This window comes from Culex quinquefasciatus, chromosome 2 (assembly GCF_015732765.1).
Source record: "Culex quinquefasciatus strain JHB chromosome 2, VPISU_Cqui_1.0_pri_paternal, whole genome shotgun sequence".
Lineage (NCBI taxonomy): Eukaryota > Metazoa > Arthropoda > Insecta > Diptera > Culicidae > Culex > Culex quinquefasciatus.
The window spans coordinates 128461915-128480903 of NC_051862.1; the positions used below are offsets into that span (position 1 = coordinate 128461915).

The following is an 18989-nucleotide window of genomic DNA, read 5'->3' on the forward strand; positions in this document are numbered from 1 at the left end:
GTGTCTCGTCATCTTGAAGACTTCGATCACGTTCAACTTAAGAGTTTTGAGCTCTTCTTTCAGCACACTCACATCCATGTCGTACAGGCCTCGGAGGACCTGTTTCATGGGGCGTTTACCTGGATCGTCATGGCTGTAGTATTCAATCTTTGTGTTGTTCAGGAAATCCCGAACGTAGTTGTAATCCTTTCTGGTAGGTAGCAGAATTTTGAGTCCATCAGCACACAAGCGAATGGAAGCTCGTAAAGCACCAGATTTGATAAATCCGGTCAGCCACTTTCGCACCGAATCCGATGACGATGTTTTCACAAAAATGGGTGGCAACTTTTCCCGTCGTTCAAATTCTTCCTTCTCGCTCACGTCCACAGGGAGGGTAGCGAACTGGTTTCCAGACGAATTTTGAGCGTCCTTGCTCAAACTGCCTGGCTTTGCAGGTAGCGCTTCGGCATTTTTTAGCTTCTTCAAATCTGCCGATCCTGCTGGTGAGGACCGCCTCTTTTTCTTGCCGTGAGGCATTTTTGCACTTTTTAAGCACTTTTTTGGTTTGTGAGGGACGCACGTCTGACTCGCTTCTCTGCTGATCGCAGACTTACGGAACCGTTAAGGATTATCGAACCTGACCAAGGTTCTGCATGACCTACCCTAAGATAAAAGTTGTTATAACCAAAAGAAAGCTGAGATATTTTTGTTTATGTTGAAATCAGAAGGCAGATAGAGCCGTTTTGAAAAAAGTATCATAGAAATTTCCACAAACAGAAACTTTGACCTTTTCTCGTTTTAAAGCAATATCACTTGACCTTTTTTTGCGTTGCTCTGAATTAAGTGCAATCAATCTACGGTAGTGCAATCGTGCGCCACAAAGTGAATGTCGATGCGGTTGGACGTTTAAGCTTTGCCGTGACTATAATAGATATACAAGGTACACACACAGAATTTAAGCTAATTGAATTATCGATGTGTACAAAGACTGCCGACCGACGTACGATGACGACGGCCCGGCGACGGGATGGACTTCTTGATAGCGTTTCACTTCGCGGTTAGGAGCTTTACTTCCTACATTGGAACGCAATCGGCAATGGTATAAAGTGATTTTGTGTTTCTTGAGTTGTTTTGTTCATTTTCCAGCTGATTAAACAACAAAAAATATATATTTATATTCACAGCGCTCCAGAAGACGAAGATTAACACCTAAATACCAACCGCAAAAAAAAACTATTTTTTTCATAAAAATACAGAAGAAGTGAACAAGAAATATCAAATAGCAAAAATTATGTTCAGTACATTCTTGTAAAGCTGGTGCAAAATTTGGTTCCGGGGAACGATTTTTTTTGTATTTCTTGATAGAAAAGCACCCCTGAAAACAATATTTTCAAAGCTAAAAAATGAATTTTTTGTGGAATTTTCCGATCTTTTCAGTGAAAATTCTTTCAAAATTTTACAATCACAGGTAACAGGTTTACAAATAGATAATTTTCCTCATTTAATATTTTACACCAAATTTTATAATTTCTCATTCTCTACGAAATCGGTCTATTTATTAATTTAATTTTTATATTTTTTAATCCGGCTGAAACTTTATAGGTGCCTTCGGTATGTCCAAAGAAGCCATTTTGCATCATTAGTTTGTCCATATAATTTCCATACAAATTTGGCAGCTGTTCATACAAAAAAGATATATAAAAAATAAAAAAATCTGTATCTTTTGAAGGAATTTTCATCAATTCCTCACCTTACTGAGGAAAGACTATAAACACTCGAAAAATGAACTTTTTAATTTGACCTCGTAGACCCACCTTCACGTATACATATCGACTCAGAATCATGTCCTGAGCAAATGTCTGTGTGGATGTGTGTAGGTGGGTGGACAAAAAAAATGTCACTCGATTATCTCCGGCTTGGATTAAGGGATTTTGACTGTATTAGTCTCATTCGATCCGTCTTGGGGTCCCATAGGTCTCTATTTAAAATCAGCAAGTTTAGTTATGCACTTCAAAAGTTATGCTAAAAAACGATTTTGACGTATGTTCGGAAGATTGAAAAAAGGGTGGTTTTTTGTTATACATTTTCAGAAAGGTATTAAAAAGACTTTTCCAATGAGCCCAAAACATCGTAGATCTGACAACCCTATCAAAAGTTATTAACTCTTAATTGTTATCTATACACTTTTTGGAGGCTGGATCTCAGATATTTCAATGAAGATGGTGTCCGGGTCCATCACGCGACCTGTCGTTTGTTAGAAATCGAAAGACCTTTCAAATGAGCCCAGAACATCAAGGATCTGACCACCCTATCATAAGTTATCAGCACTTAAGTTTTATTTATACACTTTTTGGAGTCCGGATCTCAGAAATTTCAATGAAAATGATGTCCGAATCTCTTTTGCAACCCGTTATTAATTAGATAATTGAAATACCTTCCAAATGAGTTTAAAACATCAAAGATCTGACAACCCTATCAAAAGTTATCAGCACTTAAGTGTTATTTATACACTTTTTGGAGGCTGGATCTCAGATATTTCAATAAAAATGATTTTCGGGTCCATCATGCGACCCATCGTTAGTTAGATAATCGAAAGACCTTTCAAATGAGCCTAAAACATCGAAGATCTGACAACCAAATCAAAAGTTATTAGCACTTATGTGTTATTCATACACATTTTGGAGGCCGGATTTCAGATATTGTGATAGAAATATTGTATGAATCTTCCATGTGAACTATCGTTGAATAGTTTTTTATCAGATCTTGCCGATGAGCCAAAAATTTTGAAGGTCAGCGAACCCTATCAAAAGAAATGAGTGATAAAGTTGGTTTGTTAGACATGTTAAGAGGGAATAATGCTATTTTTACTGAATGAATTGACTTTATGAATGTGAGGAAGGCATCAACCACCTAAAGGTGGATTAAGTAACGTTTTATCACTAAAACTAGATTACTAAGTCTCACCCAAACAACACGCCATTTTCTAATGTCGATATCTCAGCAACATTAGTTGCGATAGCCCGATTTTCAATGTTAAAATATGAAACATTCGTGAAATTTTCCGATCTTTTCGAAAACAATATTTTCATATTTTTTAAAATCAAGACTAACACCGGGACTCGTGGTATAGGGATAAGCGTGGTTTTCCTCACCCAGTCGGCCTGGGTTCGATCCCAGAAGGTCCCGGTGGCATTTTGCGATACGAGATTTGTCTGATCACGCCTTCCTTCGGACGGGGAAGTAAATGTTAGGCCCCGGTCTAACCTAGAGGTTAGGTCGATAGCTCAGCCCAGGTGTAGGTATTTGGGCTCACAATCCAAAGGTCGCCAGTTCGAATACCGGGGTGGATGGAAGCTTAGGTGTAAAAAGAGGTTTGTAATTGCCTCAACAATCAAGCCTTCGGACACTTAGTTTCGAGTAGGAATCTCGCTATCGAGAACGCCAAGGCAATGCTGTAGAGCGAATAATTTGATTTTGATTAACATTTCAAAAGAGCGTAATATTTAATGTTTTACCCTTTTAAAATGTTAGTTTTGACAAAAAAGAATATATTGTTTTTGAAAAGATCGGAAAATTTAAGAAAGTTTCATATTTTAACACTGAAAATCGAACCATTATTTGCTGAGATATCGACATTAGAAAATGGCGGGTTGTTTGGGTGAGACTTAGTAGGGTAGGGTAGTCATCAATGAGACACTTTTGGTTTTTAAACTTCAAAGATTTTTGTATTTTTTTCATTTGCATATTTTAAAGAACTTTTTGTTGCATTTTATTTTTTTTAGTTTGTTCTAACATTGACCAAAATATGAGATCGATCTGACGTCTACAGTCAGAGTTATTCAACTGTCTCATTGTAGACGCACTTGGCAGGAACAATGAGACAGCTGGGGAACAATGAGACACTCTACAAAAATCAATACTTTTCTAGTAAAACATCATGCTTTTATATTGTTCCATTGCAGGTGACTTGCTTTCAATATTTTCAAGCAATTTTGTCAACATGAAACTTCAATTTACAAAAGTTATACTAAAAAGTATTTAAATTTTGTAAAATCCATATATTTTATCAAATAACTTTATATTTTTGGTTAAATGAAGTTCAAACTCAATAAATATGCCAAAAATCACTTCCAATTCATGTTTTGAAAGATTTCCACAGATTTTGAAAAGTTTAATGAAGAAAAATCAAAGTGTCTCATTGTTACCCATGGGTAGAAAAGAGTGGGGAACAATGAGACAGCCCTGGATTCTGGGTATATTCTAAATTTTGGTCAAACCCAATAAAAGGACATTGTAGCCCAACTCATGCCCTGTAAAATGACGAAAGAAATTTGGAGAAATATTAGTTTTTGTGTTAATGGCAGCCTATGAGCGAAAATGTAATTTTTAGTCATAATTTACTTTTACACCCCAGAATCAAACATGTATGAATAACTTTACAAGGGAGCATCCATAACCAAAGCCACAATTATAGCAGACATGTATCTAGTAGACACACCTTTCCCCCAAATATGAGCTTGATTGATTGAAACTACGTCTTGTGAGAGCCATTTTATCATTGTTCCCCGTGTCTCATTGATGACTACTCTACCCTAAGCTTAAATTTTCCTGTTTTAAAATCTTTGCATGGAAATTTCTCAGCAGCTAAAGGTCGTATCAACAATGTTCAAAAAAGCAAAATATAAAGAATTTTCTCAGCTTTTCAAAAAAAAAAAAATCAAAGGTGGGCAAACATAGGCATTAATTTAATAAAATGAATAAGTGCGACTATTTTCAAAAAAGTTACCTAAAAATGCCTTTAACTTGAAAACGGTTCAGTTTATCAAAATTTCACTACAGTGTTGTTTGATTGTTAATTCGATTTTACATCGAAAAATTCTTGTGACCAATATTTCGATTTTTTAAAAAATCTGTATTGATTTAAAAAAAACATAACTCGGTGAAAGATTTTTAGCCCGGAATTTTCTGAAAAGTTGGCATTTGATGTCATCTAAAACATATCAGAAAATAAAAAAAATAAAAATAGTGTTTTTTGCAAATCAAGTTTAAGTGACAAAATGTGAAATTAAAAATCACCAAACAAAATTTTACCGTGTATCATTTTTTTTCAGTGTAGTCCTTATCCATACCTACAACTTTGTCGAAGACTCGATCAAAAAATTCCTTCAAAAGATACAGATTTTTGAATTTTTATATATCATTTTTGTTTGGACAGCTGCTAAATTTGTATGGAAAATTATATGGACAAACTGATGATGCAAAATAGCTTCCTTGGGCATAAAAAATACAAAAACATCGAATGACCGAAATCTCAGAGAATTGCTCTATTGATAATAATCACAAAATTTCTCAAAAGAATATTTTTTATCATTGAAAATTGAACCAGTAGTTTTAGAGACATTTAGTTTTTGACAGTGCTTTCGACATTTAAAAAAGCCTTATTTTTTACAAAAAATAGACATATTTCCGTAACCAGATTTTGCACCATCATGTCTATTTTTGTCCCCTAACCTAAAACATAAAAAAATCGAATATTAAAAAATACCTATTTTACGAATTCAGCTTTCAGTGATAAAAAGTTAAATAAAAAAGGTGTAGGTGGTTATATTACACATGACCAATATGACCAAGAACTGTTTGCAGAGCCTCTGTCAAATTTATCAGAGATTTTCGCCGCCCTTGTTTGGGTGTACCGTCAGTGGGGGTGACATTGGGTCTGGGGGGTGAGATTGGGTCAAAGTGATTTTTTACGGATTTTACCATTTCTCAGATTCTTTTCAATGAAACTGAATTCTGTTAAAAGGGTTGTGTAGGGGACATCTTAAGATGACTTCGCTGAAAAAAAATCGTTCCTAGAACATATCCTGTTATTTTGGCAGATGTCTAAAGTTGGGGTACGTTTTTGGCCAAAAATGACCTCTCGAAAAATCATTTTTCTAATATTTTTGTTAGAATTGCTCGAAAACTACCCAAGTGTTTGAAAATCTCCACTTCAAACATTGTAGCGTGTCAATACGATACCCTCGAACAAAAAACGCTGTTGGATGACATGTTTTTACCATATCTTTGTATTTCAGCATCATTTTAGTTTCATTTGACCCAATGTCACCCCCTCTAAGGGGTGAGATTGGGTCAATTTTCAAACAATTGGCATTTAAGGTAGTGTTCATCAAAATCGACCATATTTTGGGAAAATGTTAGTAAACTATCTAAGAACAAATCTACGTTAAAAGATTTTCGATGTTATTTAAATTGTTTTTGTTATTAAGAAATTTCGAGAGGTGTTTCGTTTTTTGACCCATAGTCACCCCCACTGACGGTAGTTAAAAACAAATTTAATAACAAATCACAAATCAACGACAGAGTCGTTGCTTTCCAATGCAATGCAATAGAGTCTTCCTAATACCTTTCGCCGTCACCCACAATCGCAATTTCCCACACAACCCAAAGCCGTGGAAGCATTTCCCAGCAGTTGTGTTGTTACGTTACCGCACACCCGAGGCGACGATGGTGGGCCAAGGTGTGATTCAAGTGAACGTGAAAAACGTGACCGGTGACATTTGTGTGGCATGGAAATTTGCACCCTGGCAAAGGGACACTGACGCTATCGAATGAAGTCGGGTGCGTATTTTGCTTGTTTTTTTTTCGTTTTTCGCTTTTCTTTCGTGGGCGGTTATTTGCATTATTGTACAAGTATAGAACGACCAACAAAACGGAATTGGGTGCCTAAAAATAGCACAACAGTAAACGAATGGAGCCGCTCGTTATTTTGGCCAAACACTCACTAACGAGGGGGTGGTCTGCTGTGTTATTATCCTGCGAGATATTTATTGGAATTAACTTGTTTACACAAACGGTGCGCTGCGAAGTATTGCGAAATCAACTGTTGAATCGAGAGCCAGAAAAAAACTGATTGGGGTTAAATATGTAAAACAAATTAAACTTAATTAATATTTGATCTTCAAAAAACGTTGGAGAAAACATTTTTTTGACATGAATTGTTTTAAGTGTCTTGTCATTGTTTTGGTTCTATCCCATTCTCCAGAATGAGCAGTTTCCCATAAATGTTTATTGCTGTTGTTTTGCTTAAAAAAAGGATTTTTTACGAGAATTGTGTAATTTATAGAGATTCACCCATAATTTTTATAAGATTTGAAGATAACAAATAGAAGGATAAATCGATATATGGGTAATTCTCCGCCAACTCACACAGCAGTTGCCCCGACCCCTCTTCGATTTGCGTGAAACTTTGTCCTAAGGGGTAACTTTTGTCCCTGATCACGAATCCGAGGTCCGTTTTTTGATATCTCGTGACGGAGGGGCGGTACGACCCCTTCCATTTTTGAACATGCGAAAAAAGAGGTGTTTTTCAATAATTTGCAGCCTGAAACGGTGATGAGATAGAAATTTGGTGTCAAAGGGACTTTTATGTAAAATTAGACGCCCGATTTGATGGCGTACTCAGAATTCCGAAAAAACGTATTTTTCATCGAAAAAAACACTAAAAAAGTTTTAAAAATTCTCCCATTTTTCGTTACTCGACTGTAAAAAATTTTGGAACATATCATTTTATGGGAAATTTAATGTACTTTTCGAATCTACATTGTCCCAGAAGGGTCATTTTTTCATTTAGAACAAAATTTTTCATTTTAAAATTTCGTGTTTTTCTAACTTTGCAGGGTTATTTTTAGAGTGTAACAATGTTCTACAAAGTTGTAGAACAGACAATTACAAAAATTTTGATATATAGACATAAGGGGTTTGCTTATAAACATCACGAGTTATCGCGATTTTACGAAAAAAGTTTTGAAAAAGTTGGTCGTCATCGATCATGGCCGTTCATGGTCACCCGCGACAGACACGGACGACGAAACAAAGAGAAACGCAAAAGTAACTTTTTCAAAACTTTTTTCGTAAAATCGCGATAACTCGTGATGTTTATAAGCAAACCCCATGTCTATATATCAAAATTTTTGTAATTGTCTGCTCTACAACTTTGTAGAACATTGTTACACTCTAAAAAATAACCCTGTAAAGTTAGAAAAAACACGAAATTTTAAAATGAAAAATTTTGTTCTACATGAAAAAATGACCCTTCTGGGACAATGTAGATTCGAAAAGTACATTAAATTTCCCATAAAATGACATGTTCCAAAATTTTTACAGTCGAGTAACGAAAAATGGGAGAATTTTAAAACTTTTAGTGTTTTTCGATGAAAATACGTTTTCGGAATTCTGAGTACGCCATCAAATCGGGCGTCTAATTTTACATAAAAGTCCCTTTGACACCAAATTTCTATTTCACCGTTTCAGGCTGCAAATTATTGAAAAACACCTCTTTTCGCATGTTCAAAATGGAAGGTCGTACCGCCCTCCGTCACGAGATATCAAAAACGGACCTCGGATTCGTGATCAGGGACAAAAGTTACCCCTTAGGACAAAGTTTCACGCAAATCGAAGAGGGGTCGGGGCAACTTTTCCCGATTTCGTGTGAGTTGGTAGAGAATTACCCATATGAGTTTCATCATTGTTATACAAATGACTCTTTTCTAGTAATTCAAGAACAAAGGTTTGTACAGGGCATTGCCCAAAGAGCGCCTGTCATGATCGCCATAACAAAGCGATCGTCAGTGAACTCACACAATAGAGTTATATACGTGCGCATGTATTGCGTGTACGTACACGCAAAAAAGTGAGGTTAAATTTTGTACCGGCCAGCAAAACAAATGGTGTGCTAGTGTGTGTGAGATCGGGCTTAGATAGCTCTATGTTGCGTCGAACGAATGTCGAGCTCGACTCAGGCAGTCTCGCGACACGAAGATACACGCTTTTTCTCTTTCTTTGTTTTGCTCTCTGTGCGGTGCTGCGTGGTGACAGCAATCATTTGAATGCAGTCATAGGAAAGGTGACCGGATTTTCGTCAGAGACGTATCGAGTTCGGTGGTGTAGTTGTAAACGTGGTTGTTGGATTCATAATCTTAAGGTCATCGGTTGAAATCGTAAGGTAGAAAGAAGATTTGTGTAAGAAAGGATTGGGTTGTTTTTCCAACACAGCAAAAAAAAAATAATTTTGGAATGTTGAAAATTTGGTAGGTTGAACATTACCTCTTTTTTGAGTAATATTACCTAAAAAATGTGTAAAAATGTGAACCTGATGAACCAGAAACTGATGAAACTGTGAACATCCTAATGGTTAAAGTCGTCCCGGTTACCTTCGAAAAGCGCCGAGTTCAAGGTTACGCTGTTACATCGATGGCGTCGTGTGTGTGGCCACTATGACGACAGGCCAGTCTGCCTGGCGGTAAAGGTTTTTGTTTAGATGAAGACGAACCCCCCATTCGACCCATAAAACAAACTTGAAAGACCTTCGTAGTTGCGGGGAACGACCTACACAACACAACCTGGTATCGACAAATTGGAGCCAGAATGGGAACGGCGTTTTTGGCACAATTTTCGTGAAATTGGCACTCTCGCGGAATAAATTATGGGAGCATTCTGGCTTGGATAATGTTTGGAGCAAAACTCTAAAGAAAAAAGTGACGAGTAATAAAAGTTTAGGTGAGTAAATCCTAATAGAATTTGTGCTGGAAGTGTTACTTGCAAGAAGACTTCGGATCTTCATGTTCACGCGTTAATATATATTCAGAACAATTGTACCATTAGCTGCTCAACTCAAAAAGGCGGCCTCGCATTCCGTTTTCCTTCCATGAGTTTTACCTTTTTTCAAGTGAAATATACGAATAAAACTTCTGCTTCTTTTCCCACTTTTAGTAGAGTTGAACGCTCCTCGAAGCGCGCGCGATAGCATCTTACAAATCGATTAACTATTCATTTGGGTTTACAATGTCAACGAAAGATTCCGAAGGTTGCTGCTGGGAGGGGTTTGGTACGACGAGGTCGATAATTTTGTGTTTTACCTTATATTACACCAACCAGGAATAAGCCTTCAGGAATCTACTTAGTAGAGGGTAGATTTATTTTCTAAGACACCAAACTAACGCATCGTTATTTTTAAAAGTAAGATTTGTGTATATAATGTATAATATATATAGCCCTTAACGTGAAGACTTCCATCATTGTCGTGATTTTTCGTTCAAATACAACGTCATGATTCGAAATCCGAACACTTAGTAACATATCATTTTTGTTATAGCTGGCAAAAAATCATGTAATAAGTTGGAAATGTAGAAATATCATCAGGATGTAGTATAAACAGTCAGTTTCAAGAAAAAGCATGCAAAATGTGTCTTTTATAACATTTTTTTTATCAGAATTTTAAAATTAAAATGACTTGTTGTGCTTCGAATCCCGGACACTGATAAAAGCTGATTCGATTTCCGGACACTCGATTTTACTTATGAATCGCACAAATTTGGACTGAAATGTTAGTGAATGGCATTCTTTAGGTCTCAAATAAGCTGTTAACATCAAAACAATCGATAGTTTATATAAAAATTTGCTAGAATTTAAGGAAATCGAAACCATAAATTTCTACTTTGCCTTCCCGGTGCTTCGGACGCCTATGAAATATGTCAAGTGAAATGTTTCGCATTTTTGGTAAACTTATAATTTTATTGTATTAAATTGTTTTGGCATTAACTACAGCGTTCAAAAAAACTTTAAATGAATGTTCATGTTGGAACAGTTTTGACATTCATAATGCGAACTTATATCCTAAAAATGATAAAACAAGATGAAGTGTCCGGGTTTCGAAGCGTCCGGGAATTCGAATCATGACGTTATAAATTTTGCGTCGCTTCCAATATTTTGAAAAAATTCCTTTAACAAGTTGTTTAGAATAGTGCCCTACACATGCTGATTCCTTTTGGTAACTATTATCCTATTCCTTGTAAAGTTATGGAAATCGTCATTAATCAATTATTTCCAAATAGGACGTCAATGACTGTGCCACAAAATTATATAAATTTTGCGCACATTTGATATAGATCAAAAATTCTTTCACTGGCTTCTAGAAGGCAACAACCGGCACATGCTGATTCCTTTTGGTGCTGAAATTCATTAAATTGAATTTAATTCAGAAAATTTTATAGTGATGATCAATGTTCATCGAAAATGATCAACGGCTTCACCTTAAGCTAAGAACAAGATTGTCCGTTCGACGCAGTGGTGAACGCAGAACGCTGTGCCAGTTCGATTTTTCCATCAGCTGTCAGTCGAACAATCTGCAGGGGTTGCTTTGTTCAATGGTCGATGACTGGCAGGCTGTGATGACAGGCGCCGAATTTTGCGTTTGCGTCCAGGTCTGACGGACAATCTTGTTCACATGCTTTTTTTTTTAAATTTATATTTATTCAGATTTTCTCTTCCATGTACTTTCATTCAGTTAAAATATTATTGAGTGTCCAATCACAAACGATGACTTTTCACCTCAATTTTAAATACTAGCAACTTTCATTTATTCATGAAAAATTGTAGCTTTCGCTATTCAGTGATTTTAAATGTAGGCGGTCCTACATGTACAAAAGGAAAAAGGGATCCCTTAAAACTAACTTATAAACTATATAAAGAGCGGATCAATGCAGCTGAAGACTGCAATGATTTTTGTCGAAATGCATCAATTATCTTATTGGACATAACATCCAAAGTGTCAACTTCGGCTAATTGATGAAGTTCACTGGTGCTGAACCAGGGAGGAAGTTTCAGAATCATTTTCAGAATTTTGTTCTGAATCCTCTGAAGTTTTTCTTCCTGGTTAAGCAACAGCTTGTCCAGATCGGCACAGCATAAAGCATGGCAGGTCTGAAAATTTGTTTATAAATTAACAGTTTATTCTTGAGACAAAGTCTAGAATTCCTGTTTATAAGTGGATACAAACATTTAATATATTTGTTACATTTAACCTGGATACTTTCAATGTGATCCTTGTAAGTAGCTTACACATGCTTGTCACATGCTAGCAGTGAGTTACCTAAAAATGGCTATAACTTAAAAACGGTGCACTTTATCATCACTTTATGTTGAAAATTTAATAGGTTGAATATTACCTCTTTTTTGAGTAATATTGTGTGTGTGTGTGTGTGTGTGTGTGTGTGTGTGTGTGTGCAACCAACCAAACGGGACCACGCGGTCGCTTCTTACAAATTGAGTTGTTTCCATCTTGGGTTAGTTTTCAAAAGGTCGTAAGCGCCAGTTGTTCAAAATTTAGTTTTTAGTACGGTTGCACTCTTCTAACGCACTACTACTCGAGCAGAATTTCCAAAAAAAAAAAATAATTTGAACAAAAATATCGCCCGCATATAAAAGGTCGAATGTGCTTTTCATACGGAGAAGTCACATACGTCCTTGGTGATGCAAGATCGTAAGTACTGGTAATTTCAAAAAAGTACTTACGCTCATAGGAAAAGGACGTATGTTCCATAATAATTACTTAATTATTATAAGCACATGAGTTTTTACGAAAAAGATGAATATTAGTTATCCCGTTAAATACATTGCGCTGATTATATGACCTAAATGATGCGCGAAGAATATTTTCCAAATTGCCAGCCAGCAAAACGAAGTTTCAGTCGTTTATTCCGGCAGAGGCGGCTAGCTTCCCCCAAAATTGTGTGATGCGGAATCTGTGCAGGAACGAGCGATAATGACCGCATCCATCTTATCAGGCATAAACGCCCTCTGAAAACTCCAGGAACCCGAGTTCTCCAAGGTCCCATGGACCACTGAAGAAAAGATAAACAAATCAGTGGTAATTCGTCGTTTTGTTCGTGCTCTCAGCCGGCGTATGAACCAACGCGAGAGAGAGAGAATAAAATCTGTCAGTTCGAGCCTAACATTTCATTAGGGCACAAAACCAAAAAGTTAACATTCGGGATTATTCCACTATTCCACTCCATAGTACACTCCCTACATGCCCTCCAAGAATCAGATTGATAGCAAACAATTTCCTATTGAAAAAATCAAAAAAACAAAAGGGCACATAACAATGTTCACTCCAAACCAGAAAAAGTTCAATTGTGCCCTTTTCTTTTCGTTAGTTTTTCGTGGTTAAGGAACTTTCTATGTTATAAAGTGAACTTTTCATACATTCTTAACACTAATTCTCTTCAAAACAAAGTTTGGTTAACGTTTCACCAAGGGTTTCTGCAGAAAAAAAACTTCGTCGAAATACAATATTGAATACGGCCCGCGGCTGCTGTTCAGTACACTTTTGAAGAATTTTAATGTTTCACATACCTTATCTGCTCCATTCGATCATAAAACTTCACCAATTATCAAAATTTCCACTGAATTCCTCATTATTTCTAACTAAACAAAAGGGCCCATAAACATCATTCAAAACAACAATCCGGTGACAGCGCTTTAGTGCCCTTTTAGTTCTCTTCGAAATTGCATTTAGAAAGGGCCCATTATGAACAGCAGTTGGAAAGCTAAAAGGGCCTAATAACGAGATTTTTAAAATTATGAGTTTTATTGCGAAAATCAACATAAATTAAGAAGCAGTAAAGCAGAGTTGAGGATAATGGTGTGTTTTATCGAATCATCAGTAAAAATACCATCAGTCATGCTTATTTTTTAAATAGGAATTGAAACAAGTTGTCCATTTTTAGCAAGCGATTTTCTCGAATCGCGGTTTTTGCTTTTGTGCCCTAATGAAATGTTTGGCTCGAGTTGGACTTTTCTCCTCTGCGATGTTTTCTCCCAATCAACACAAAACATCGACTGCTCTTTTGCGGGGGATGTTGAAACGATGTTTTAAATAAGAATGTTTGATATAAATTTGTTTTAATCACAAAACAAATAAATTTTGCCAATGATCGTATTGTCATTCTTTCTCAAAAAAAGTCCCAAGTACAGGGACGTATGAAACAATTTGCTCATGTAAATGGTCGAATCAACCTGGTGTTATAAAACAAGGCTAAAACACACATAAATTCGCAATTTTCAGTGTAAGAACGGGCCTTGACCGATCTTATGCACTAGGTTCCCGACGAACACGCACTGCCCTTACACCTACATCTCACCCTTGCTCTGAGTCAGTACGAGCAGCACGCTAGAACACGCTTTGAGTGTTCGTGCCAGGCATGCACACCTTCTTTTCCGGTTACGCATTTTAACTCGGCCGGGGGTGGTACATTACGTAGGGTTTGATGTAAGTATAAGCGCCTAACCATTTATAGTGTGCCTATCAATTTTCATTAAAGCAAGTACTGTTTTATTTTTAGTTTGAATTCAAAAACTTATTGTTATTTACTGTGTATTGTTTTCTCCTGAAATCTTCCCTATTGTTGAGTCTGTTTATTTGTTGCTATTTCTTTTGTCGCGGTGTTTTGTTACAATTGTTGGTCCTAAGCATGTTATAAAAGTTTACCAAAAATACAATAGTAATACTTGTGTTAATTCTTTGATCATTCCAAAAATTGAGTAAGGGCTCAAACCTCACTTGTTTTAAAGAAAAGGGTAAGATTGAAAACAATAGACAGTGAAAGAAATATATTATTGAAGAATCAATAGCAAAAGAAAGATAGTAATTAATGAAGTAGATAAAGAAATTAACAATAGTTGATAAATAGAGGCAACAAACAAGCTTAGATTGTATAAGGGCAATTTATAGGGCAGATGAAAAATTATTCAAATAGATAAATAAAGATAAACAAAATTGACATCGCTACCAAATTAAGGGAAAACAGACAGTTTGTTACAGCAGCATCAATTAGTAAATAGAGTGGAAAAGCGTTGAGAAATAAGAGAATCAAGAAAATAAAATCGAAAACAAATGGACGATAATAAACAGAAGGCGTGTTAGAGAATCAGTGAAACAAAATAAACAGAATATAGATGGTAGATAGAGAGCCTGGAGCCTATTAGAGGACGGACACCTCAAACCAAAAGCACCAATCGAAGCACGAGAACTCTCAAACGGAGGTACCAATCGAGCAAAAGACAAAGGATTTTGCTCGATAGGCACCTCCGCTTGACAGCTTCCGCGCCTCGATTGGCATTTCAGGCCTGAGACGTTCGTTCTCTAACAAGCTCCAGGCTCTCTAATGGTAGATAAAAACGGAAAGAAGAGAAACCCCGTTGTGCGATGTTTCAGGTACATCCACAGCAGTTGACTCAACATACTGCGAATCAAAACAATACCGTCTACAATCACAAATTACTTCCCTTTCCCACATTGTCGCGCCCCTTTCTTTTAGCCGTCTCGACTCTGACCCGCGGTGGTCAAAGGTTTACGATCCGTTTCCACAGGCCACCAGCTAGGTCATCATGAAAACCAAGCCAACGTGGAGGTAAGAAAATAGGACACTCGCAAGGAACCAGAGCTATACTGTTCTGATCAAGATAATTCGGATGATCTAACAGAACTACGGATGTAGTTAGTTACGCTCCTTCCAGGATGTTCCTTACGTGGACGTCAACCGAAGAGCACGCAACAAGGTCAGTGCCATTGCATGCTCTTAGGTATCAATCCTTGGCCTGCAAGGCTAAAACACACATAAATTGCTAATTTTTTTCATTCACTTCATATGGCTACCATAGTCAAAGCAATCATTTTGACTAAAAATATGCCTTTGAAACTCTCTTACATATTAATAAGAATTAAAATAATGGTCAAAAACTTGTTCATCGTTTTCCTCCATTTGAGGGATTTGGCTCTAAGGACGTTTTGAAAACTAACCCGAGCCATGTATTTTTAGATTATACATGCATAAGGCTACCAACTGTACGGATTTTTTCGTTACCATTCGGATTTTCGAACCTCTTCGCGGATTTTTAACAGGCCGGAATTTTTGTAGGGAATTTTACGCATAATACGGATTTGTACGGAATTTTAACAACTTTTTTTATCATTGAATTGCTTTTTGATTTGGTCGATGCTTTTGTTGACTAGAAATTTTTATTTTTTAGTGAGTTTGATTTAAAAAGGAAGAGTTTTCCGGGGTTTCCTCAATTCAATCATGATTATCAATAATTCTCGAGTTTTTGAACTATTGTCTTTCATATGTTGATAGGACCTTAAAAAAACTTTAGAATTGTTCTTTTAGAAATTCCTAACTAAATATATTATTCATTTTCAAAGGCTTTCTAAAACTTGTGAAAACATGCGCCTTGAGTCAGGGGTATTTAAAACACCCAAAAAGCAAAAACTGAAAATTTTGTTTATTGGACCTTTAAAAAAAACTAAAGATTTGAACATTTGAATTAACAAATCTAGAGTTTTTTTTAAGGTCCTATAAACTGTTGTGTTTCGAGGTGGATCGAAGTAGCCATGGGCGAGTTTGGACGTAAATTTTTTTCGGTGTCGTAAATTTGACGTTTTCTCCGGTTTTTTTTTCAAGTTGTTTCTCGCATCTGTTGGCCAATTTTCAAAAAAAATCCACGACGGTTTCGGATTTGTTCTTCGGATGACTTTATTCTGCAAGAGAATCTTTATGTGGCTGAAGACAAAAGTGAAGCTCTCCGTGAACTTTTTCGTATGGCGGAACGGTGAAGATTCCCTTCCGGCAAAGCCAGAAGCTGTTTGCATCCTGCAGAGCCTTTCCCTTCACTTAAACAGCCCCTAAATGGAAGCAGATTCTAGTCGATTTGGTTCGTCGACGGAAAACTATCAAGAACCTAGAGGAGGTGACGATCGTCACGCCGTCAGGCTGTGTCCAATTCCGGTTGCAGGAAAATGAAGATTGAAGCTGCTTATTTAAAATATCCAGATTTTGGTGAGATCTTTCCATAATTTTTTGCTGATATTTTTTACATACTTACCATACCAATATAAATCAACTACTATTGAATCAATGAAATATCCTTCCTACCCCTTCTCCATGTTCCATTTTCCCAATCCCCATTTCTCCATTTCCACGAACCCCCCTTTAAATATAATTATTTGCCAAATTTACACTTACACACCCAACTACAACTGATTCGGAGCGTTTGGTACGGTATGTCCACGCAATCTTCCTTCCCTGTAGATTCTGTGAAATGTGATCCGTTCACAGAATCCTCTTTGCGGTAAACACAACGCAGTAGGGCTTGCCGCTTTAATTTTTGCAATTCATTTTCGGCTGTTCTCGGATGTACTGCAATTATTAATGATGACAAGATAAGTGCTTGGGGCGTAATCAAATCACAAGAGTCCAACATGCTTTCATCGGACTGGCTGCGTTTGTGTTAGATTAGATTAGATTAGATTTTTTGATCTGTTGGCCCAAAATTAGTCCAAAAATGCTCTAAAAATACAAAAATAAACGTTATAAAATGTGACCTGATAAACAGTGTAAACTAGCAAGTTGTCGTATCCAATAAACCAACAAATTACATTTTTTTTTAAATAGTTAAACATGAATTGAACAAGTTTTGTCAATGAAAATTTAATTTCGAGTAATATTTTTTGGAGTAATGTTTTTAAAGAAAATTTTGAAAGGGGAGGGAGGCTTCACAATTTTGATGCATTTTGCTGTGATTGGTACATAATCATATATAGCATGTTTGGGTTTGTTGAAAATTGTTTTGATTTTTAATAAAAGCCTATTTCATTCAAATGTTGAAACCATGGCTTGTAATTTTAGTGCTTTGCTTATTTTTTAAATCTTTACAAGTGAGTGCTACTCTCTACGTCACAGTGAGCTTCATATATTTTTTTAAAATTATTTTTTCTAACAAAAATGTTGGATAGTATCACTTTAAATCTGATAACTTCGAGTTAACAGTTTGGTATATTCATGTTTAACCACGGTCCAAATTATACCGGAAATGGTGAATGAGAGCAAGCAGCGGTAGGTGTAAAGTGATTTGTTTTAATTTACTGATTCACAGCGACAAAAAGTGCAATTCAACACTCTCTTAAATCGTTTGTGAGCAATCGTGAAAATCACCTCCGCCCGCATACATGGTTACGATTGGCAAAATTTAAAAGGCGTTTCCTTCGCACAAAGAAAATTAGCCTTGCCAGAGTAGAATAACAACTCTTCCTCGCTGGAACGGTTCATTGTCCGGAGGTCATAGATTTTCTCGCGATCGCATTCACTAGAAACATTTGAAGTAAAAAGGTCGAAAGAAGGTTCAGGGCGGAGGAAATAATTTTCACCTCCCACATCGTTTTGGTTTATCCCACGGGAACAAAACCTTAAAGGGATTTTAAAAGAAAAACAAAGCATTACGTTTGGACCACTTACGATTGCTTTCGTGTACAGGTTGATGGCATCCTCGTACTTCCGCGCGGAGAACATCCGATTGCCCTGGTCCTTGAGCTCGACATCGGTCAGGTTGGCCGTCGAGTACATATGCTTGCTCATGGTGCTGGTGCTGCTGGTCCCCGAAGGGGAAGAAAATCACGAATCTGGGCTAAATTTCAGAGCACTTCAATTCTGAACAACCTTGAATTTGCTTTGCGAGAGTCGCAATAGCCCAGCTCTTTTGGTTGTTCTCCTCTTCCACTTGATAAAGGGGCTCTTCTCGATAGCCTGGGAATATTTTTTTATTTATGTTATTGCTCTTATCAACGGCGCGCACAAACCCACACACTCAAAAACACTGCTTCAAAAATTGTTGCCTAATCAGCAGAGGCAGCAGCAGCTCAAAAACCAAAGTGCAAATCACAATTTCACTTTCTCGCCTCCGCGGCTGATTTTTCCTTCCTTCGATTTTTTCTCGCTACGCTTTGTGACCACTCTCGGGCGGACGGACGGAACCCTTGGCCACACAACGTACGGCAAGCGGGAGGGGCCTTTCTCTTTCGTGTGCGGGGCCTTGCGCAACGATAACAACAATCTGCAGAAAAAAATATTTCAAAATTCACTTCCCCACTCTTCACAACACAACTGTGCGCGACGACTGTCAAATCGAAACTGACTGGACCGCGACGGGCGAGGAAATTTGCACCTTGGTTTTCCCCACTTTTCACCTGTTTCACGGGAGTTTTTCCCCGAGGGAGGAGCGCGCAGCGAAAACAATAGAAAGATGAGCGCGGAAATAAAGAGCACCCAGACAGAAACAAAAACAAAAGACGGACTTGGCAAGTTTTGTGTGGCACCCTGTGTCGAAAGTGACAGTGA

At 37.0% G+C, this 18989-nt stretch overlaps 1 protein-coding gene across 4 annotated transcripts in view; it reads right to left on the bottom strand.

Moving 5' to 3' along the window:
- The window catches only part of LOC6042236 (E3 ubiquitin-protein ligase CHIP), a 41419-nt gene extending 22468 nt beyond the window's left edge, over window positions 1-18951 (bottom strand). Inside the window, exons 1-2 of one of the 4 annotated variants that reach the window (XM_038252161.1) lie at window positions 18839-18949; window positions 18111-18705 (exon numbers count right to left, since the gene is read on the bottom strand). In XM_038252161.1, the coding sequence (XP_038108089.1) occupies window positions 18111-18230 (120 nt within the window). In that variant the 5' untranslated portion in view covers window positions 18231-18705; window positions 18839-18949. Of the gene's footprint in view, window positions 1-18110 lie in introns of all 4 variants that reach the window. The other 3 variants (XM_038252162.1, XM_001851323.2, XM_038252163.1) reach the window with 3 other exon arrangements.
- Between the last annotated feature and the right edge of the window lie 38 nt (window positions 18952-18989).